The sequence below is a fragment of the Hydra vulgaris genome, chromosome 04 (assembly GCF_038396675.1).
Source record: "Hydra vulgaris chromosome 04, alternate assembly HydraT2T_AEP".
Classification (NCBI taxonomy): Eukaryota; Metazoa; Cnidaria; class Hydrozoa; order Anthoathecata; family Hydridae; genus Hydra; species Hydra vulgaris.
In genome coordinates this window covers 49,389,511-49,413,513 of record NC_088923.1, presented here as the reverse complement: position 1 = coordinate 49,413,513, position 24,003 = coordinate 49,389,511, and the positions used below count along the sequence as shown (strand labels likewise).

The window sequence follows — 24,003 nt, the reverse complement described above, 5'->3', positions numbered from 1 at the left end:
GTAAATTTACGAAAAAATAAGATATGCAATTTATCAAAAACTGCTACGACTTTGTAATTTTACAGATAAATTAAAAGAATTAAAACTAAAACATCTGCAATAATATTATTTTTGTCATATTGCATATTCACATAGAACAAATTTCAAACAGCTTAAAATCCTACAAAATAATTTACCTGTCCAGGCCACAAAAGATATGAATTGAGATGATTCAACCTGGAGAGCTCTGATGGAGTAGTGTTATATCGTAAAGAAATACTTGCTAATGTATCAGTGGTTTTTACCTTTAATGAAAACAATCTGTAAAGTTAATGTAAATAAAATCTGTAACGTAAGTGTAAATAAAATTTCATTAACAAAAATACAATTTAGATTTTTAGATTTAGGTTTTATATTTTTTTACAATATACCATAAAATATAGCAACCTCATATAATTAACATATTTTTTAAATACTTACAATATATTGAACTGTTCCTGGAGGTTGTGCAACTTTCATTTTTACAGATTTATTAAGTTGAACATCTGATTGTAAAAAAAAAAGTTGTGTAATTGAAGAAATCAATAAATTTTGCTTTATTTACAACGAAATTTTGATGATAATATAAGAATAAGAAAATTGAAAAAAGAAACTGTACACATTATTTCAATCAAACCCTCAAATCGTTCTAAAAGTTCTATAATTTGATTTCTCAATAACTATTACTTTTAAAACTGCTTACATATATAGTCTTACTTTGCATGATTTTATATAAATAGAAATGTGTATACAAGTAGCGCATTTGGAACTTAAAAGATTTTAGTGTGGTCACAAACAAAGCTTTCTGGCTATTGACAAATATTTGTAATAAACATTAAACATATCATTTAGAAAAACTCACAATTTTCCGCATTTCCGTTAGCGTTGAACTTAGGAATCGGCGTTTGACAAATTTGTAAATCTCAAGTTTACTTTAAATTAAACAAAGTTATGGAACAGTTACACTGCAACATTAATGGAGTTGCCGAAAATTATAAATCGGTGTAACAATATTGACAGTGAGAAAAAAGGTTTGCCATACTTTTGAATATTTCAATAGATTGAACCTGTTTATTATTTTTATGACCGGACGATTAAGGCATGGAAACAGTGGTTTGATCGCTGGACCTCAGATGCTTGAGCCTTAAGTTTAAATCTTGCTAAATAATGCCGACGACGCTGGTTTCAAAGTAGAGGGGCACAACCGTCAATTTTTAAAAAGATTCGTCGGCTCTGTATACAAGAAGTCGTGGCAGTTTTGGTGTTTAAGATTTAGGTATGTTTATATCAAACAAGGATGCTTTGCGAAAAAATTGCAGTTGTTATAATTTGGAAACAATGAAAAGTCTAAAGCATTTCCTTTTAAGTAGGAGCCGTTTGTTTGATGGTGCAGTTATAAGACAAGGTTTTACTAAATTATTTTTTCACTACGTTAATAACCTATTATTGAAAAAGTGTACGTAGCGTAAATTAAAGTTATTTTAATATTTGAGTTTCAACCATTTGCAACGGAAATGGATGAAATGTTAATTAATTTTTCACGTTAATTGTGTTGTTGTTGATATTTTATTTAAAGAAAATTTAAACAGAGCCAAGTAAAAGGTGATTAATTACAATGTTACTTTTTACAATTATTACAAATTGTGTGATAAGAGTATTATCAGCTTTTGTGGACAACCTTTTAATTTAAGGATAAAAATGCATACGCACAATTAGGAACAACTTACCATCAGTTTATTGTTTTGTATTTCATTGTAGTGACGTATAATTTTTATTGATTTATCACATTTCATAGAGTGCGTTTTCCGAATTTCAATGAAAACTAATAACGACCAAATATATATTAATAAGAACTTATTTTTGTATTATTCCTAATATATATTTGATAACATCAAACAAAACACTGCGGACAGTGTGGAATATATATTTGATAACATCAAACAAAACACTGCGGACAGTGTGGAATATATATTTGATAACATCAAACAAAACACTGCGGACAGTGTGGAATATATATTTGATAACATCAAACAAAACACTGCGGACAGTGTGGAATATATATTTGATAACATCAAACAAAACACTGCGGACAGTGTGGAATATATATTTGATAACATCAAACAAAACACTGCGGACAGTGTGGAATATAACAAAATCAAGTAGTACTCACTGGAAAAATTTATGAAAGTTTTTAAGATAATCCATTGAAAAAAGTTCAACATAAAAGTTTTTTTATTTGTTTAAAATTAACTTGTTATATTTTCTACGAGTAAAAGACATGGAATACTTTGTGGGATTTATTTTTTGAAAATTTAGGGGTTGTTCTCATGTATAAAAAATATCCTACTTAACCGGGTATTTTAAAAATAATTCTTAAAACCCAACATCGTGTTAACACAAGATGTTGAGTTTTTCACCCCGATTTTTATCTAGATTCGAAAAATTCCTTATTTGAACATGAAGAATTCCTTATTTGAACACTTGCTAAATTTCAATCCGGTTAGACTAAATTCACCCCGGTAAAACTAAAATCGCCCCGGTTAGACTAAACAGTTTTGTAGTAAAAGACAATATGTATGTGCTACATTTTAAGTTGAAATTTTTCAACATGTATCAACATTCTAGAGCTGATAAAAAAGCTGGTGTCCAAGAGCTGATAAAAAAGCTGGTGTCCAAGAGCTCAAAAAATGTTGGTTGACTTGTGACCTGCAATATGAAAAAAAACTCATGAAATCTTTTTATTTAGAACTTGGTTTTTAGCCCGCAGCCCTTGCCAATTCTCTACAAATCCTTCTTCCTTACATTGTAACAAAACCTGGCCAGTGGCGTTGACCCACGGATTTTTAGCTTCTAGAGACAAGCGCGCTAATCACTGCGCTACAGCCAGTATTCCTAGCTTTTTTTCCTAGCTGCTTATAACATCTTAAAAATAAAAAAGCTAATTTTTAACAGGCGAGGAGAAATTAGTTACACAAAAATTAACTTAGTTTTGCTTGAAATCCATAATATTATATTTTAGCATTCGAAAGTAATTTTTAAATATTCTAGTTTTATTCAAAAAAATTATTCAAAAAAAATGTTAAACGACAAAGAAAGAGCAATTCTTTAAAATAATGTCAAAAATTATTTTGTAAAAAATCTAAAAGCTACCAAAGCTGAAGCTGCTAACCATTTTATTAAGGAAGGAATCTATCGCAAAACAGCATATAATTATATCAATCGACACCTTACAGGACAGTGTTTAAAAGTTAAAAAAAGTTCTAGACGCCCATCATCGTGGACTCGAGAAAAAAAAGCAAAACTTTGCAGGTTGACCAACAATCGAAAAGGTGTAAGTAAAAGAAAACTCGCACGTAAACTCAACGTTGATTTAAAAATTTGTACACAATTGGCAAAAATGAACATTAAGTACCGTAAACGTGAAAAACACCCAAATACAAAGATGGACAGCATCTAAGGGCACAAGAAAGAAACCGAAAACTTGTAAATCAACTCTGTAAAAAACAGTGTTTTTTTTTTTTGACGACGAAAAATACTTTTGTTTCCGCGACAATGAAATGCCTGGAAACGCCGGATATTACACGGACGACAAAGACAAATGTCCAGATAATGTTCGTTTTGCGGGAAAAAAAAAAATTTCCAAAAAAAATTTTTTGTTTTAGATAGCACTATCTGAGCGCGGAATGTAGAAACCACTCTTTCGGTCAACAACATCGGCTGCAATAAAATTAAGCATTTATATCAAAGAATGCATAGAGGAACGACTTTTACCATTCATCGGTAAGTATCATCAAGACCTAAATTAAATTTTTTGGCCAAATTTAGCTAGTGCTCATAGGTTTAAAAAGGTCATTTCCTGGATGGATGAAAATATCAATTTCGTGCCGGTCGAAATGATCCTTCCTGATGTCCCCAAAGCCCGGTTAATCAAAGATTTTTGGGGAGTATTAGCTCAGAATGTGTACGAAGGTGGATGGGAGGCCAAAAGTTCATAACAATTGATTGGGCGTATCAATGCGTGTTTGAAAAAAATTGATGCAACATTTTTACAATCACTAATGAAGGATATCAAGACAAAATTGAGATTAATAGCCGACAAGGGAGTGCTATCGGTTTATAAAAAAAAATTTTTAAATAAATATTGTATTAACTCAATAAAAATATTTAAAAAATTTTGCTTTTATTTCTTTAAAAATACAAGGTTTTGATTTTTGTAACTAATTTCTCTTCACCCGTTACCATAGTTACTAATTCACCCGTTAATATCGTACAGTTATTATAAGTCTTCTAACAAACAGCAGTCCAATAAATACGAACAAAATTGAAATTTATATCACATTTAATAAGACTTAACTTTGCTCTGTCTATATAGGAACTCCTAATTTGATGCAACCTAATCAAACGCAAAGACAGTTAATATGAAAATTCACATAATTATCGACGAATAAAAACTAATTAGATATTGTACTTAAGGAAGTATAAAAACTTGCTAAAGTCAACTACCATTATATCTTGTTATGATATGCTGTAATAACTAAATAATAATTGAATAAAAATTTATATATTTATTTGATATTGTTGTTGGATTTTAACAACATTTAAGATAATCGTAACCAAAAGACAAAACGTGAATTACATCTGTACTTTAAATTATAGTTAAGATCATGCGCTGAAATTAAAGTAAACGATTGCTGAAAAAAAGAAGAAAGTTCTTGCACAATATTATTTACACTAAATATTTTTGACAATTTAGTGAACATTTAAAATGATACAAACAATAATACAAATAAAAGCAAAACAAGCACCCTTAAAATAAGCACCCTTAAAACAAGCACCCTTAAAATAAAATTTATCTAAAATTTAATATTGTAAAATCTTGTAAAAAGCACAACTTCATAATTTTATGAAATCGTAATTCTTATAAAATATAAAATAAATACAGCTTAAAACCCTAGAAAAGAATTTAAATTAATGAAACTACTTCTTTACTATTCCCATAAAATTAAACTTTTTTACATATCTTGCCATTTTTAATCGCATTTTTTCTTACTGGCGACAACAATCAATGAAATCAACAAAATCAAACAAAGTAAACACAAACCGACGATCAACGCTTTCCATTTAAATGGCAATTGGAAGCGTACTAAAAATATTAAAAAGTATAAACACAATTATATAAACTATAAAAAATATAAACTTAATTAAAAACAACTAATAAAATGTATTACAAACAAAATTATCATAATTAAACCTATAGAAATAAAAAGATGTTAAGAGATTAATTCTAAAAAATGATTAAAAAATATTGTTGTGATATTTTATTATGGTCTAACAGATTTAAAAAAAAAATTATTTTAAGTTCAAAGTATCTTATTATGTCTTAATGCCAACTTATGTCTTAACATCTACTTGTTAAATGATATGTAGAAAAACAGGCCTCCCTGTGTCATGCATATGTCATGTCTTCTACATTGTCCTGCAGGACAAGAAAAGATTGAGACTGTTAATATACAAACATGGGTATTGTAGCGTGAACTCAGTTTATTTTTTCTCTAATTCAACTAATTCTTACAAGAAAATAACCATACAATCAACTATTATTAGCTATATCTTAGAGAAGTAGATAAAATCATATCTTTATCCCTTTGCATCTCACTTGTAAACTTTAATCTGACACATTTATGCTGTCTGAAAAACACCATAATTTAATCACAAATCAAATTTAACATATGTTAGACATATATTGGTGCATATGGGGTGTTTTCCTTTGTAGCTTTTTATTTATGAATTGTACCTAGAAAACAATGAACTTATTGACATACTCATAATGAGGCCCATTTTTTTATCTCCATGGTCAAATGAATAAACAAATTTGTAAAATATAGGGATCCAAAAGAATAAGAACCAGCATTTGTCAAAAGAAATATTTGGTTTTGACATTTTAAGAAATAAACAACAAATTTCAAAGAATTTGTAAGCAATAAAATAAAAATTTTGCTATTTTATTGATAAAGCTGAATTTTTGCAGCTTTTTCTAAAACCTTTCAAGTGTTTTTGGAAACAATGTTAATTTTTAAAAACTTTTATTTCTAGAAATTCCTCATTTTTACGGTAAAAATTGATAAAAAACAATTCAAAATTTTTTTTCTGGCTGAATTCTTTTTTTTTTTTTTGTATTAACTGATATACAAGTTGATATACTATGAGAACAACTAAAAAAAAAAAACACCAATATAGCAAAAATTTTCAAAATACTACAAAATAAAAAGATAACTTTTAAGAAATTTTTCAATTTTTTAATTAGTTAACTTAATTTACTAAATTAAAATATTTCTAGTGAGGTTATTTGTTAAATTTATGTCTGAGTCATCTGCTAAGTAAACATGTTTACATGTGGTGTTTTTTTAAGAACATTAAAAATATTTTAAACATAACACATAAGTTAAATTTTAATCTTTTTTTAATGACTAACTGATTGAAAATAAATAAATTTAAATAAAATATTTTGGGTTACTCTATCTTACTGATTATTCATACTGAGGTCATTACATTAATATAGTATAAAAAATGAAGTTATATCTATATAAGCTATAGAAGGTAAATATATATATATATTTACCTTCTATAGGTTATATAGATATAACTTTTATATTCTATAGCTTATATACTATATAAGCTATAGAAGGTAAATATATATATTTACCTTCTATAGCTTATATAGTATAAAAGCTATAGAATATAAAAGTTATATCTATATAAAAGTTATATCTATTTACCTTCTATAGCTTATATACTATATAAGCTATAGAAGGTAAATATATATATATTTACCTTCTATAGCTTATATAGTATATAACATTTTATATACTATATTAATGTAATGACCTCATACTGAGGTCATTACATTAACATAGTATATAAAATGAAGTTATATCTATATAAGCTATAGAAGGTAAATATATATATATATATTTTAAACATTGTTTCCAACAGGGCTGCAAGCAACCACTATTAGAGTAGGAAGTTACTGGAAGAGCAAAGATGAAGTTTATACAGCAAGATAATGATTGACAGACAACTTAAAAGATTGCAAATTATATGAATCAGGAAAGCAAGATGAAGGAAGTGAATTCCAAAGAAATGATGTTCGAAGAAAAAAACTAGACGAATAAGAGTTTTTGGAGCACTTAGGAATAGTCACAGAAAAAGGATGAGACTTAATTGAATGACAAGTAACATGAGAATGAATTTTGGCAGATAGCATAAGAGACGCTAGCTCTTTAGAGCAGTGCCCAATATAGTATTCGTAGAAAAGAGAAAGAGAAGCAACAATATGACAATGTCATAATGGTTAGAGGTTGGCTGCAAGAGTAGGTTTAACAATGTTTACAATGCATTTTTGCACCTTGTTTAAAAGAGAAAGGGCATCATTTGAATCCATACAAAGAATTTGTATATTTATAGAGATAAAGAATAGAATTCAGAGTAAGAAAGTGTTGAGCACGATAAAGAGATACAACCTTAGCAGATGCTAATTTGATATATGATCAGAAGTAAGAGTTAATCCTAGAAGATGAAGGGTAGATGACTCATAGAGTACATAACCGTTCATAAATATAGGAAGATTTAAATTATTGAGGTAACGATTGGCTGAACAAAATTGGATTTTACCTGAATTAAAGTTCACCAGCCATTGTTAGCCCCATGCTGTAGCAGAAGTGAGATCCTATTCAAGTTAAATGCCCCCTCCAAGCAATCAGAGAGTGTTAGCTTTTTATCATGACAAGAATGAATAGTAGTATTATCAGCGAACAATGCTTCCTTAGATGTCAGAATATCTGGAAGATTGTTAATATAAACTAAAAAGAGTATAGGGCAAAGGATAGAACCTTGAGGAAACCCTGAAGTTACAGGATATGAAGAAGAGTGTTGTATATCGAAGACAACTTTTATACTACGATTGGAAAGGAAGGATTCAAAAATCTTAAAGATGTTACCTGAAACACCGTAAGAAGAAAGCTTATGGAGAAGACCAGCATGCCAAACTTTATCAAAAGCCTTTAAAATATCAAGAGCAATAGCCTTAACCTCTCCACCTCTATCTAATGACAATTAAACCTATTGTTTATTACTGTTAGCAAATCAGCTGTAGAACGAGAAGATCAAAATCTATATTGATGGTCAGAAAGTAAGTTATTAGATTCAAGATAAGAGATTAAGTGTTTGCTAATTGAAGATTCAAATACCTGGCTAATGATAGAAAGAAGACTAATGGGATATACAAAGCTATCTCAGGAGATGCCGGCGCTTGCAAGCCTTTTATGACCATGCATACAAATTTTTTTTGACAACTTGGCCACTGTTTTTTGTATATATTAATAATTTGCATGTTTTAAAAAATGCACTGAAAAAACCCAACTAATTTAAATTATAAAATTAAAAATGATAAAATAAATAAAAGATAAACCAGAGAAAAGAAAAGCATAAAACTAAGATATTTTTTAATTTAGAAGCATCTTAATTATTAGCTCAAACTTAATTTAACTTACAAGTGTTTTAAATAAGAGTTTAAAGCTAATGATTTTTTGCAAATTGCCATATTGATGTAGTGTCTAGGCTGAATAATTTACGACGCTCAACAGTTATGTCAGCATTGGATAAAAGTCCAGTCCTACTAATGGATAATTTATCTTTTTAATATTTTATTTGCTTTGTAGACATTAGAAAATATCAAAGTTTTAAATTTTTAAATAAATAAGTATCAAAACATGTAAGTTTCGATTACATAACTTTGAAACTTCAATTTTTCTAAATTCTTTGCAGTGAATCACTTTTAAATTAAAATAAAAACATATATTAATTTTTTCCTTTAATTTTTTGGTTTATTTTTTATTCATTTTATCATTTATTCCAGTTTACACTTTGTTTATTCAGTGCATTCTTCAAACGCACTAACTTAAAACATACAAAGAGCCATGACCAAGATGTCAAAACAAAATATTATATGCATGGTCAGATAAGGTGTATGACTTCACGAACCTCCTGAGAACACTAGATACATATATATATATATATATATATATATATATATATATATATATATATATATATATATATATATATATATATATATATATATATATATATATATATATATAAGTATATATATATCTACGTATATATATATATCTACGTATATATATATATCTACGTATATATATATATATATACATATATATATATATATATATATATATATATATATATATATATATATATATATATATATATATATATATCAGGCCTTGTTACGAGATTTCGCTGCGTAACGAAAACGCGTAATGCATTTCTAAGTAACTCAACTCATCAAATATATTTTGCATCGTTGAAGTTATATTGCGTCACTAGCGTCTTTTCAATTATTTTATTAACGCGTTAAAAATCATACAAACAGTTTGTTTTTTTCTCACTATAACAAAAGTTACAAATAAAATCTAAGTTCTTATTAAAAAAATCATTTTTATTATTTTTTTCAAATATGAACTAAATTTTATTTTGAAAAAAATATTTTTTTCATGAAACGTAAAATATTTGTTTATTTTCTTATGATTTTATATTTGGTTTTTGGTTATTTTATTAACTGTTAATACATTTTTTCTTATTTAATTTGTGAACTCTTTTTAATAATGTTTTTAAACAATAAAGTTTTTTTTTGTTATTTATCAGTTACCGATAACATATTCGTGATCATAATTTATTTTCATAAATTAAATGAACGTCATTAAAACTTTACGTTATTGAATTAACAATAAACAAAATATCTTATTAATAAAATATTTACATCAAAATAAATCGTGCATTTTTTAAACTTATTATGACTAAAAATAATTTTTATATTTAAAAGGAATTTATATATTTAATTCCTTAAGATAAAACTTAAAACACTTTTTTTTATTAACTAATTTTTAATAACAAAAAAAAAATTATGAAACAAACTGTTTCTTTAACAAAAAAATCTATTATCTTACAATTGCGGTTAAATGCTTTTACTTACAACTTTATGTCTTCTGAATAAACGTCACGTTAACGGTAATCAAAAGATAATTTAATTATTCTAAAAGATATAAGTTTTTGCGTAGCGCAAAACTGCTGAACGCGTAGGCAAATCGCCTTTTCGCAAGCAAAATGCGAGCTGCGTAGCGCTTCTTAACAAGGCCTGATATATATATATATATATATATATATATATATATATATATATATATATATATATATATATATATATATATATATATATTATAAACACCCCCTGCCTTGGGGCTCTTGGTTGAGTAAAGGCTAGAGATAGTGTCTCAATAAAAATACTCACCTTGGGCAGATGTTAAATGCACCCGGCTACTGTCTTGTAGAAGGCCTCCTTGGCAAAGACTTAAGGGGTAAACAAATTCTATCTGTTGACTAACCTCGCACCCCTTCTTCATCTATGAGGCTGGCGCAGATGTATTTTTAATACATTGTCTCTGGTTTAGGATGTTGAATGCTGGATCTTCTTGACTCAATGCATGGGTTTTGCTTGTGTCTCTGTTGTTATGACTAGGCAACTCATTCTATTATCTCCTAATAAGGGTACAGCTCTGAAACTCAGTTTAATGGTTCTGACGCCGGCTGGTAGTCAGGTTTCCCGAACTCTGTGGTAGCTCTCAGAGAGACTGATTCCATCAACAGCTGAAAAATATCAAAGTATTATCAGTGCCATGTTGCGCAAGAATGGTGTCCATGTTTGTACTTTTGGTGTGCATTGCAGAGGCCACATTTGGAGCCCTTTGTTACAGGTTAGGGTTTATTAGTAGCAATAAGGCATCTGCTTGGGCTATTAAACAGTGTTCTGAGTACTATCTATGCTTTGAGTCAAGTTCTTCAATCTAATTTAAAAATGAATAAAGTACCAAAAACTATAAAACACAAAAAACCATCATCATCACCAAGTTCTCTAAACCTATCATTCACTAATATTCGTGGTCTTCGAAGTAACTTTTCTTCTGTTGAGTCTTATCTCTTGCAAAGTTCACCAGACCTACTTGCTCTTTGTAAGACTAATTTGAGTTTGGCTGTCTCATCTTGTGATCTTAGTGTTGATGGTTATCTTCCTCTAATTCGTAAAGACTCCTATAGTCACATGCTTGGCCTCGGCATTTACATTCGTAAGAATTCACCCACATGTCGTGAAACTAGGTTTGAATCCACAGACTATTCTTTCATGTGCTTTCGTTTAGCACCACTTCACTCTATTGCCTTTCTCTTTCTTCTATATCACTCTCCTTTATCTCAAGACTGCACTCTTTTTGATGTTATTTCTGATCATATTGACCAAGCCCTCTCTCTTTATCCATCAGCTAATATAACTGTTATCGGTGACTTTAATGTTCACCACTCTGATTGGCTTGGCTTTAGTATCAGTGACTCTGCAGGCATTAAAGCCCACAACTTTTGCCTTTCTCAATCCCTAACTCAAATAGTCAACTTTCCAAGTCGCTTTCCTGACAACCCGAATCATTTATCTTCTCTACTCGACTTATATCTTGTTTCTAATCCAGTGCTCAGTTTCTCCACATTCACCCTTAGGTGCTTCTGATCACAGTTTGATCTCTCTAAAACTAATATCTCATTCTTCTTCACTACCTGAATCCCCCTATTATCGAACCTCTTGCAACTACAGTAAAGCTGACTGAGATTCTTTCCGTGATTTTCTTCGTGATGGCCCTTGGGTAGAAATCTTTTGTGTTCCTGTCGACAAATGTGCTTCTTACATAACTTCGTGGATTTAGGCTGGAATGGAATCTTTTATTCTGTGTTGACGATTTCAGGTCAATCCTCATTCTCCTCCATGGTTTTCCTCACACTGCGCTGCTGCAATTGCCAATCAAAACCGTAACTTCCATATTTATCAGCAAAACATTTCTCCAGAAAACAGACGTCTGTTTATTACTGCTAGAAACAATTAAATAAAAGTGTTTTGTCTAACACTAAAGCCCCCTATTCTCAGCCCACTATTCTCAGGTCATGAAATCTAGTATCTCCTCTCAAAAATTAGGCTCTCGTGACTTCTGGAGAATCTTTAATAATATCAATAATAAGGGCAAGTCTTTAATTCCACCTCTCTTGTATGGGTCAGACTTTGTCACCTCACCTAAAGACAAAGCTGAATTGTTTGCTAATAACTTTTCATCAATATCATCTCTTGATTCCACTAGTTGCGTTCTACCCGATATTGCCAACAAACAGGTTGATCCATTAATTGATATTCATATCACTTCAGCTTGTGTATCTAAAATGGTTTCCTGCCTAGACTCTTCTACAGCTTATGGCCCGGACAACATACCTGTTATTGTCTTGCAGAAGTTTTTCTGCGGAGCTGTCGTCTATACTCTCAAAACTATTCAACAAGTGCTTATCAGAGTCTTGTTTTCCAGCCTGCTGGAAAGCGGCATCTGTTATCCCTATCTTCAAAAATTCTGGGGAGCGATCTGATTCGTCTAACTTCCGTCCCATAAGTCTTCTTCCTATCATAAGCAAGGTTTTTGAATCTTTAATTAACAAACACTTAATTTCTCATCTTGAATCTAATAACTTACTTTTTGACCATCAATATGGATTTCGATCTTCTCGTTCTACAGCTGATTTGCTAACAGTAATAACTGACAGGTTTTATCGTGCATTAGATGAAGGTGGAGAGGTTAAGGCCATCGCTCTTGACATTTTAAAAGCTTTTGATAAAGTTTAGCAAGCTGGTCTTCTCCATAACCTTTCTTCTTATGGTGTATCCGGCAACATCTTTAAGATCATTGAATCCTTCCTTTCCAATCGCAGCATAAAAGTTGTCCTCGATGGACAACACTCTTCTTCTTATTCTGTAACTTCAGGGGTTCTGTATCCTTGGCCCTATACTCTTTAATTTACATTAACAATCTTCCAGATATTCTCACATCTAAGGTGGCATTGTTTGCTGATGATACTACCATTTATTCTTGTCGTGATAAGAAACCAACACTCTCTGATTGCTTGGAGGGGGCATTTGAGCTTGAAAAGGATCTCACTTCTGCTATAGCATGGGGCTTACAGTGGCTGGTGAACTTTAATTCAGATAAAACTCAATTTTTTTCAGCCAATCGTTATCACAATAATTTAGATCTTCCTATATTTATGAATGGTGATGTACTCGATGTGTCACCTACTCTTCATCTTCTAGGATTAACTCTTACTTCCCATCTTTCTTGGAAACCATATATCAAATCAGTTGCAAAATTAGCATCTGCTAAGGTTGCATCTCTTTATCGAGCTCGTCACTTTCTTACTTCGGATTCTATTCTCTATCTCTATAAATCTCAAATCCGGCCTTGTATGGAATACTGTTGCCATATCTGGGGAGGATCTTTTAATGATGCCCTTTCTCTTTTAGACAAGGTGCAAAAACGCATTGGAAACATAGTTGGACCTGCTCTTGCAGCCAACCTCCAACCATTATCACATCGTCATAATGTTGCTTCTCTTTCTCTTTTCTTCAAATACTATATTTGGCACTGCTCTAAAGAGCTAGCATCATTTAATTAAGTGTCATCCTTTTTCTGTGACTGTTCTTAAGTGCTTCAAAAACGCTTATTCGCCTAGTTTTTTTCCTTGAACATCAGCTCTTTGGAATTCTCTTCCTTCATCTTGCTTTCCTGATTCATATAATTTGCAATCTTTTAAGTCTCTGTCAATCGTTATCTTGCTCTACAATCTTCATCTTTTCTCTTTCAGTAACTTCCAACTTTAATTAGTGGCTGCTTGCAGCCTGGTTGGAAGCGAAGATGTTTGAAAATAAAAAATAAAAAAATATATATATCTGATTGAATAATGACAACAAGATCATGTTTGAAATCAGTTAGTTTTAAAATGTGATAATGATTCTTATCAGAATTATGCATTATATAAGTGGTTCAATATTCATTTTTGCCGATTGCATATTGGTTAAAGAAAAAAATTTCATTTATTATATTTGAATTTTGTTAGCCAGATTGATGACCACTCCATAAGATAATTTATAACTGCTAGCAGTTTTAATGGATCATCCGTCATTTTTATAATGTTTAATGTTTTACTTTTATCTGGAAATAACTTTATATAGTTTTGGATATTATTAGGTAGGTCATTAATAAAGATTAAGAACAAAAGTGGCCCCATTTTAAGACATTTATAACATGATTTAAGTGGAACAAGACTACAAACTTAACTTCTTCTTTTAACTGCAAAAACCAAAATTTTACCACACCTCTGAACTTTCTCTACAACAAAGTCAATCATCAACAAATTAAGCCAGATACTGAGCAACTTTCTATTCCAAAAACTACCTGAATATTTTGATATAAAATCATTGAAGCAAACTATTGTTTATTTTTTTATATCAAAAAGATCCCTAATTTCTTTAAGAAAACTAACACTTTAGTCAAAATTAAAGCATTCCATTTACACTCATGTATTGAAAAGTTTATTACTGTCAAGATAGATATTGACAACAACAAAAATTTATTGATGGCATCTAGTGTTTTGAGATTACCAAAAAGGAATAGGCAATATTGTACCTGAGAATTTTAGTTGTTTTCTTCATCAAAGTCATCCAGGTGTCAACAGAATGACTGTATTTGTTCATTTTTGGAACCTACTGTTTTCAGTATATGACATGAAATCAATGACAAGCAAACTGTCGAATAATATAATATATATATCATTGACAAATTTTCTCCATAACCATTAATTTTTCAATTTTCTTCATATAAAGGGTGAAGAAATAAAAAGTTAAAAAATGCATTCTTGTTTCTTTATCTAAATTTATAACAAATATTTTAATTCAAAACAAAAGACACTCAAACAAACATCTAATCCAATCAAAATCAAAGCAAAAACAAATAGGTCAGCAAAAAAAAAAAAGTAAGCAAATAACTTATTTGAAATAAGTTAAATAGATAAAAAAAATTTTAAATTTACAAAAACTTTTTTTTTCAATACAATTTTAAAAATTTTAGTTAAAAATAAAAAATTAGTATTTTATTTTATTTTTAACAAAAAATTTTTAAAAAACTTTGAAAAAATTAAAATAATATTCAGGAAGGATAATTTTTAATAATGCAAAAAAAAAAAACTTCTTAGAATAATGATATTTGATTAAAAAAAATAAAAGAAATGCATAAAAATGATGACAATAGAACAATGAGTACAAGAAATAAATAGGCAAATTTAAAACCAGCACAATTTAAACATATTTCAAAAATGGTGATGAATGTTAGCCATTAAAACCATGTTTATTCTTTTAAAAGATTTCTTATCAAAGATTAAGCTTAGTGTCTTTGAGTTGGCTATAAAGTATTGAACTATGTATTTTTGCTTCTGGTTTTAAATTGTTCAAATTAAATATAATGAACATAAATTAATAAATGTTAATATTTCCTATTATTTCTACAGGTATCTACCTGTTGTTTCAACAACTCCATCTTCATTTGATGTAAGATTATCAGTGGCAGTTGGCTGGTAAACATCATTTTTCATTTTCAATTCAGAATCAATTTAATGTGGCAGTTGTGGCTTTTCTATATAAACTAACAAACCGATATTATATTTGTATATATAATGCGTGTGTATATATATGTACGTATATATATATATATATATATATATATATATATATATATATATATATATATATATATATATATATATATATATATATATATATATATATATATATATATATATATATATATATATATATATATATATATATACATACATATATATATATATATATATATATATATATATATATATATATTATATTATATTATATTATATTATATTATATTATATTATATTATATTATATTATATTATATGTAAAAATACAATATATTAAATAATAAAAAATTCTGCATTACTTTCTCAAAGTTCATTTTTGAAAAAGCTTATGCTCAAATAATTCTTATCATAGATAACATTTTTCTTCGCAAAAAGCCTTTAATTTTTGATAATATCAAAAATTAAAAGCTTTTCGCAAACAAAATATTTTATATAATACTTTTATACTATATTATTATTTCATTTTATCAATGGCATTCTTTAAAACTTATTCTCTTAATTAACTTATAAAGAAATAATAGAAAAATTGTAAGGAATTTTTTAAAAATAAATACCACATAGTTATACAATACTATTTGCGCGTAGTCATAAAAAGAATTGATTCTTATGATCATATGGTTAATGGTTATGACTATATATCAGTCTTAACCATTTATTATACGGCGAAAAAAGCCCATAACAACGCTTTAAAACGAAAGAGAAAATTATCGTTGTGAAAACATAAAGATTTTAATTACACAATTAAGACATGTGTTTTAGTTGCTAACTAAAATACATACAATCAATTATTATTTGGTAAATAATAAATATCTTGTTGACAATATGATGCTTATTGAACAAAAGGTGTATAGTAATATTTTTTTTTTTGCTTTATATTACTTGTTTCCTAATAATTTTAAATTAGTAACGTCAAGTATCGGAGGAATATTAAGGATTTACATAAACAAATGTAAGAAATGTACAATAAAATGAAGCAAAGCACAACCGTGGTGATTCGCAATCGCAATGATTTTATTTGCGATTAAAAACAAATTGAAGACCTGAAAAGCGTAAATGGGTATTTTTTGCTATGTTTTGACGACAGCTTAGTAATAGTAATAGTAATATATTTAAATAAGTCCTCGTAGATAAAATGACAAATAATTAAAAACCAAACAAACAAAATTATACAAAAATTTATGGTTTGTGAAATATAAACTTTAAGTAAAAAAAAAAGCAATTGTTGTTCATAGCAAGTAAGTTGATATCAAAATTGGGAAAAGGGAAAAAAGATTGCTTTCATTTAATTCAAGTTTACATCTATGACAAATAGTATCTAAAAAGCCAATATTTGTAGCTGCTAAAGCACGAATTAATTAATAAACGTGTAGCTCATCTTCAGTAAAAGATGTACTGTTTGCAGCTGGAGAAAAAAAATACTTGTCAATTCTATTCTTAAATGCGTTAACTGACGGAACCTTTTTGCATGCTGACGGCAAGTTATTCCAATCATTGACAATACGATTTGTAAAAAAATTGTGACGAGCATTATTATATGTGAATTCACGCATTAGGACATTGGAAGATGATCTGCGAATTGGTGGATTATGCCAATTGATACTCTCAAAACCGTTTTCTAGCTTAAACTGTTGGATTAAGTCGCCACGTCTCCTGCGAGTTTCCAAAGTAATAAAATTGAGCCGATGACACCTTTCAGCGTAAGGTAATCCTATTAAATCATGAGGTACTTTTGTTGCTTTGCGCTGAATTTTTTTGATTTCTTTGATTTCACCTTTTAAGTAAGGACACCATACCGGAATAGCGAATTTCAGGTGCGGCCTAACATACGTAGTGTATAACTTACTCCAAACTTCCATATCTCTTGATCTAAATGTCTTTTTTAATAGGCCAAGTATCATACTCGCTTTACGTGATGCAACCTGTATGTGTTGATTCCATTTTAGATCATTAGATATGAAGATACCCAGGTCCCTCTCAATATCCGTTGCCTCAAGAGTAAGTGATGCATTTCCATCATTCATTACATATTCATGATTACTATTTCCATAACCAAGGTGCATAACTTTACATTTTTGAACATTTAACTCCATCAGCCATTCCTTTGACCATTCTGTGACAATGTTTGAATCATTTTGTAGGATCAGGCAATCAGCATCGTGAAACTCAGGTCTTATTTCTTGTAACAGTTTAGTATCGTCAGCATAGATTTTATGAACTGATTTTAACTTATCCGTTAAGTCATTTACATAAATGATAAATAATGTTGGACCAAGTACAGACCCTTGAGGAACTCCGCTTAGAACATCGGTCCAGTCGCTAGAGTGTTCACCTAAAACAGTTCGCTGTTTTCTACTTATTAAAAATGACTCAATCCATTTTAGAACATTGCCATTAATCCCATATGCTTTTAATTTATGAAGTAGTCTACGGTGAGAAACTTTATCAAACGCTTTCGCGAAGTCCAAAAATGCAATATTGACAAAATTTCTTTTACTTAACGCTTTCGTGATGTAGTCGACACTCTCCATTAAGTTAGATGTGCATCCTTTTTTGGACATAAATCCATGTTGATTATGTGAGATGCTGCTCGTTTTTTCAATATATTTAGTTATCTGTTCTCTGATAATCTTTTCCATTACTTTGCATGGAGCTGATGTGATAGACACTGGTCTGTAATTAGCGGCATCAAGACAACTACCTTTTTTAAACAACGGTGTGACGTGTGACTGTTTCCAAGCTGTAGGTGTTGAGCCTTCGGACAGTGCTTTATTGTAAAGTAAAGTAAGAGGGTAAGTCATTTGAGCTGCGCATTCTTTAAGTACCTTTGGACTAAGTTATCAGCACCAATAGATTTATTCGGGTTCAAACCTTTCAAATAAGCTAGCGTCGCTTCAAAGTTAATAGTTATATCGCCTAAGTCTTCTTGATAATGCCTTCTCTCAAAAATAGGTAACTGACTACTTTTACTATCATCTACAAAAACTGATTTGAAGTGCTCGTTAAGTCTGTTTGCGATATGTATTCCCTCTGTTAACGTTTCACCTTTTGCATTAGATATAGCACTAATAGATACATGAACATTCTGTTGCGCCTTAGCATAAGCGTACACCCTTTTAGGATTACTTTTATCTGATGCTAGTTGTGCTTCAAATACTCGAACACGACGTTTACATGTTTTCTGCACTTGACTTCTTAGTTTCTTATATTCACGATTCAGTGTCGCTGATCGCCAGTTAGTCGCAGATAAGTAATTGCCCAGTTGTTTTTTTTGCTTTATCATAGCCAGTACCTCCTTTTTCATCCACGGCGCATTACGGGTGGTATGGACTTTTTTTAACGGAATAAATTGCTTGCTGAGTTTATTATATTTATTGCAGAAAAGTTCATAGCACTCATTAGTGTTTTTATTTTCAAATAATTGCTTCCAGTTAGTTTCCATAATCTTTTTACCGAAAATTATATAGTCACCTTTATTAAAGTCATATTTTTTGTTTGAGAAAGTAGTCTCATTTTTAGAAAGGACGACATAATCCCAACTCAGTATGCGATGACCTTGTGACGAATTACCTAACGGCAGAGAGCTAGATAAGTTGATTACTCTTGTTGATAAGTCTGTAATATTTAAATCCAAAATGTTTTTTGCTTTACCAATAGATGCTTCGAATGTTGAGAAATCAACTAATTGTTCTAGGTTATGATTAGCCAAAGTATCAAGAAAAACACTTGCCGCACTATTTTGACCACTTAGTAATTCGATCCTGTCATCATCGTGCCATTTCGGTTGACCAGCCTCGCACCCCTTCTTGTTGACCAGCCTCGCACCCCTTCTCGATCTGTTGACCAGCCTCGCACCCCTTCTTCATCTATGAGGCTGGCGCAGATGTATTTTTAATACATTGTTCCCAGTTTAGGATGTTGAATGCTGGATCTTCTTGACTCAATGCATGGGTTTGCTTGTGTCACTGTCTTTATGACTAGGCAACTCATTCTATTATCTCCTTATGAGGGTACAGCTCTAAAACTCAGTTTTATGGTTCTGAGGCCGGCTGGTAGTCAGGTTTCCCGAACTCTGTGGTAGCTCTCAGAGAGGCTGATTCCATCAACAGCTAAAAAATATCAAAGTATTAACAGTGCCATGTTGCGCATGGATGGTGTCCCTGTTTGTACTTATGGTGTGCATTGCGGAGGCCACATTTGGAGCCCTTTGTTACGGCTTAGGGTTTATTAGTAGTAATGAGGCAATTGCTTGGGCTATTAAACGGTGTTCTGAGTACTATCTATGCTTTGAGTCAAGTTCTTCAATCTAATTTAAAAATGAATAAAGTACCAAAAACTATAAAACACAAAAAACCATCATCATCACCAAGTTCTCTAAACCTATCATTCACTAATATTCGTGGTCTTCGAAGTAACTTTTCTTCTGTTGAGTCTTATCTATTGCAAAGTTAACCAGACCTAGATGCTCTTTGTGAGACTAATTTGAGTTCGGCTGTCTCATCTTGTGATCTTAGTGTTGATGGTTATCTTCCTCTGATTCGTAAAGACTCCAATAGTCACATGCTTGGCCTGGGCATTTACATTCGTAAGAATTCACCTGTTTGTCGTGAAACTAGGTTTGAATCCACAGACTATTCTTTCATGTGCTTTCGTTTAGCACCACTTCACTCTATTGCCTTTCTCTTTGTTCTATATCGATCTCCTTCATCTCAAGACTGTACTCTTTTTGATGTTATTTCTGATCATATTGACCAAGCCCTCTCTCTTTATCCATCAGCTAATATAGTTGTTGTCGGTGACTTTAATGCTCACCACTCTGAATGGCTTGGCTCTAGTGCCAGTGACTCTGCAGGCATTAAAGCCCACAACTTTTGCCTTTCTCAATCCCTAACTCAAATAGTCAACTTTCGAACTCGCTTTCCTGACAACCCAAATCATTTACCTTCTCTACTCGACTTATGTCTTGTTTCTGATCCTAGTCAGTGCTCAGTTTCTCCACATTCACCCTTAGGTGCTTCTGATCACAGTTTGATCTCTTTAAAACTAATATCTCATTCTTCTTCATCACCTGAATACCCCTATTATCGAACCACTTGCAACTACAGTAAAGCTGACTGGGATTCTTTCCGTGATTTTCTTCGTGATGGCCCTTAAGTAGAAATCTTTTGTGTTCCTGTCGACAAATGTGCTTCTTACATAACTTCGTGGATTCAGGCTGGCATGAAATCTTTTATTCCCTCTCGACGATTCCAGGTCAATCCTCATTCTCCTCCATGGTTTTCCTCACACTGTGCTGCTGCGATTGCCAATCGAAACCGTTACTTCCATATTTATCAGCAAAACAGTTCTCCAGAAAACAGACGTCTGTTTATTACTGCTAGAAACAACTGTAAAAAGGTTTTGTCTAACGCCAAAACCCGCTATTCTCAGGTCATGAAATCTCGTATCTCATCTCAAAAATTAGGCTCTCGTGACTTCTGGAGAATCTTTAATAATATCAATAATAAGGGCAAATCTATAATTCCACCTCTCTTGTATGGTTCAGACTTTGTCACCTCACCTAAAGACAAAGCCGAGCTGTTTGCTAAAAACTTTTCATCAATATCATCTCTTGATTCCACTAATTGCGTTCTACCTGATATTGCCAACAAACAGGTTGATTCGATGCTTGACATTCATATCACTTCAGCATCTGTATCTAAAGTGATTTCCTGTCTAGACTTTTCTACAGCTTGTGGCCCAGACAACATACCTGTTATTGTCTTGCAGAAGTGTTCTCCAGAGCTGTCGTCTATACTCTCAAAACTATTCAACAAGTGCTTATCAGAGTCTTGTTTTCCAGCCTGCTGGAAAGCGGCATCTGTTATCCCTATCTTCAAAAATTCTGGGGAGCGATCTGATTCGTCTAACTTCCGTCCCATAAGTCTTCTTCCTATCATAAGCAAGGTTTTTGAATCTTTAATTAACAAACACTTAATTTCTCATCTTGAATCTAATAACTTACTTTCTGACTATCAATATGGATTTCGATCTTCTCGTTCTACAGCTGATTTGCTAACAGTAATAACTGACAGGTTTTATCGTGCATTAGATGAAGGTGGAGAGGTTAAGGCCATCGCTCTTGACATTTTAAAAGCTTTTGATAAAGTTTAGCATGCTGGTCTTCTCCATAAGCTTTCTTCTTATGGTGTATCCGGCAACATCTTTAAGATCATTGAATCCTTCCTTTTCAATCGTAGCATAAAAGTTGTCCTCGATGGACATCACTCTTCTTCTTATTCTGTAACTTCAGGGTTTCCTCAAGGTTCTGTCCTTGGCCCTATACTCTTTTTAATTTACATTAACGATCTTCCAGATATTCTCACATCTAAGGTGGCATTGTTTGCTGATGATACTACCATTTATTCTTGTCGTGATAAGAAACCAACACCCTCTGATTGCCTGGAGGGGGCATTTGAGCTTGAAAAGGATCTCACTTCTGCTACAGCATGGGGCTTACAGTGGCTGGTGAACTTTAATTCAGATAAAACTCAATTTTTTTCAGCCAATCGTTATCGCAATAATTTAGATCTTCCTATATTTATGAACGGTGATGTACTCGATGAGTCACCTACTCTTCATCTTCTAGGATTAACTCTTACTTCCGATCTTTCTTGGAAACCATATATCAAATCGGTTGCAAAATTAGCATCTGCTAAGGTTGCATCTCTTTATCGAGCTCGCCACTTTCTTACTCTGGATTCTATTCTCTACCTCTATAAATCTCAAATCCGGCCTCGTATGGAATACTGTTGCCATATCTGGGGCGGATCTTCTAATGATGCCCTTTCTCTTTTAGACAAGGTGCAAAAACGCATTGTAAACATAGTTGGACCTGCTCTTGCAGCCAACCTTCAACCATTATCACATCGTCGTAATGTTGCTTCACTTTCTCTTTTCTACAAATACTATAATGGGCACTGCTCGAAAGAGCTAACGTCTCTTGTGCCATCTACTAAAATTCATTCTCGTGTTACTCGTCATTCAATTAAGTGTCATCGTTTTTCTGTGACTGTTCCTAAGTGCTCCAAAAACGCTTATTCGTCTAGTTTTTTCCTCGAACATCAGCTCTTCGGAATTCGCTTCCTTCATCTTGCTTTCCTGATTCATATAATTTGCGATCTTTTAAATCGTCCGTCAATCGTTATCTTGCTCTACAATCTTCATCTTTTCTCTTACAGTAACTTCCAACTTTAATTAGTGGCTGCTTGCAGCCTTGTTGGAAGCGAAGATTTTTAAAAAAAAAAAAAAAAAAAAAAAAAAAAAAATTTGATTTCCGGAAAGTTGAAATCACCTGCTAGTAACATACAACTATACGCTTTTCTATCAACAGCTTGCTTAGCCGATATAATTGTTTTATTTATATCATTTATATTCGATAAAGGTGGTCTATAGACACAACCAATAAGAACAATTTCGTTATCGATTTTAATTTCACACCATATTTGTTCGGAGTTGCTGTTGTTTAAGATCTCTCTTAGATGACGATCAGATACCTCATTCACGACTAGATCACGCTTGATGTAGATAGCAACACCTCCATCGTGATTAATTCGACTTTTCTTTACTGGTGAGTAGTTGTTCAATTGAGAAGCAGATATTTCAGTAAACCATATCTCAGAAATAAAGATTAAATCATACATGTTTATGTCACAAAGTGCAGATAATTCGTTCATTTTATCCGGATTAAGGGAAGTTGCGTTAGTATAAAAACATTTAAAAAATGTATTTTTAGGGTTAGGTTTAGCAGATTTTATTTTCGTATTTAATGCATTTAAATAAATATTCGCAGGTAAACACTTTGATTCATTGTGTTTTTGCAATTCTGGCTGCATGTGCATCTTTCCATTTGATGAAAGGATGCTTTTTACGACCATTGATTTCAACTTCCTGTGAGACATCAATGCATCGCAATTTATCTTTGCGGATGACAAATCTAAAGGGCTTGTCAAGTTTTCCAAGCTTGTCAAGGTCAGAATTAGCTGCTTTTCTTTCTGAGTTTAATTTATTGAACTCACTTTGTTCTGCTGCTGTGCGGTCAGGGCGTATGAATATATCTTTAAAATTGCCCGATGCTAATTGTTTAGCCGATGCTATAACATCGTTTCTGATAGATACTGAATCAACTCCAATCATAAGAAGAGCAGGTTTACCAGAATTAAAGTTTTTTTTTTTTTTTTTGAAACGTTCAACTCTAACTATATTGACTGATTTACTTAAGGACGCCATAACCTTTTTGAACCTTTTTCTGCGGTGTCATCTTTAGTTATATCGCTTGGTTGAG

General features: G+C 31.1%; 2 protein-coding genes and 1 long non-coding RNA gene across 7 annotated transcripts in view; all 3 read right to left on the bottom strand.

The window, feature by feature from the left end:
- The window catches only part of LOC101235772 (nuclear receptor coactivator 7), a 78,232-nt gene extending 77,230 nt beyond the window's left edge, over window positions 1–1,002 (bottom strand). Inside the window, exons 1-3 of one of the 5 annotated variants that reach the window (XM_065796548.1) lie at window positions 881–1,002; window positions 460–524; window positions 177–284 (exon numbers count right to left, since the gene is read on the bottom strand). In XM_065796548.1, coding sequence (XP_065652620.1) covers window positions 177–284; window positions 460–498 — 147 coding nt within the window. In that variant the 5' untranslated portion in view covers window positions 499–524; window positions 881–1,002. Of the gene's footprint in view, window positions 1–176; window positions 285–459; window positions 526–721; window positions 853–880 lie in introns of those variants that run through there. The other 4 variants (XM_065796549.1, XM_065796546.1, XM_065796550.1 and 1 more) reach the window with 4 other exon arrangements.
- A 3,725-nt stretch (window positions 1,003–4,727) lies between these two features.
- On the bottom strand, window positions 4,728–15,656 carry LOC136079883 (uncharacterized). The gene is made up of 2 exons (XR_010638304.1): window positions 15,522–15,656; window positions 4,728–5,161 (listed from the first exon to the last, which is right to left on the bottom strand). It is a non-coding gene; the product is annotated as an uncharacterized LOC136079883 (long non-coding RNA).
- Window positions 15,657–18,477: 2,821 nt separating this feature from the next.
- On the bottom strand, window positions 18,478–23,395 carry LOC136079480 (uncharacterized). The gene is made up of 2 exons (XM_065795219.1): window positions 23,014–23,395; window positions 18,478–19,370 (listed from the first exon to the last, which is right to left on the bottom strand). The coding sequence occupies exons 1-2, from the start codon at window positions 23,393–23,395 to the stop codon at window positions 18,478–18,480; spliced, it is 1,275 nt and encodes a 424-aa protein (XP_065651291.1).
- Between the last annotated feature and the right edge of the window lie 608 nt (window positions 23,396–24,003).

Bases quoted from the DNA above. Each gene is read 5' to 3' on its own strand.
- LOC136079480 (XM_065795219.1), bottom strand. From the start codon at position 23,395: ATGAACGAATTATCTGCACTTTGTGACATAAACATGTATGATTTAATC. The intron at 19,371-23,013 runs GTGATTTCAACT...ATCATAACCTAG, and splicing joins TAGTTGTATGTTACTAGCAG to AACAATTAGTTGATTTCTCA.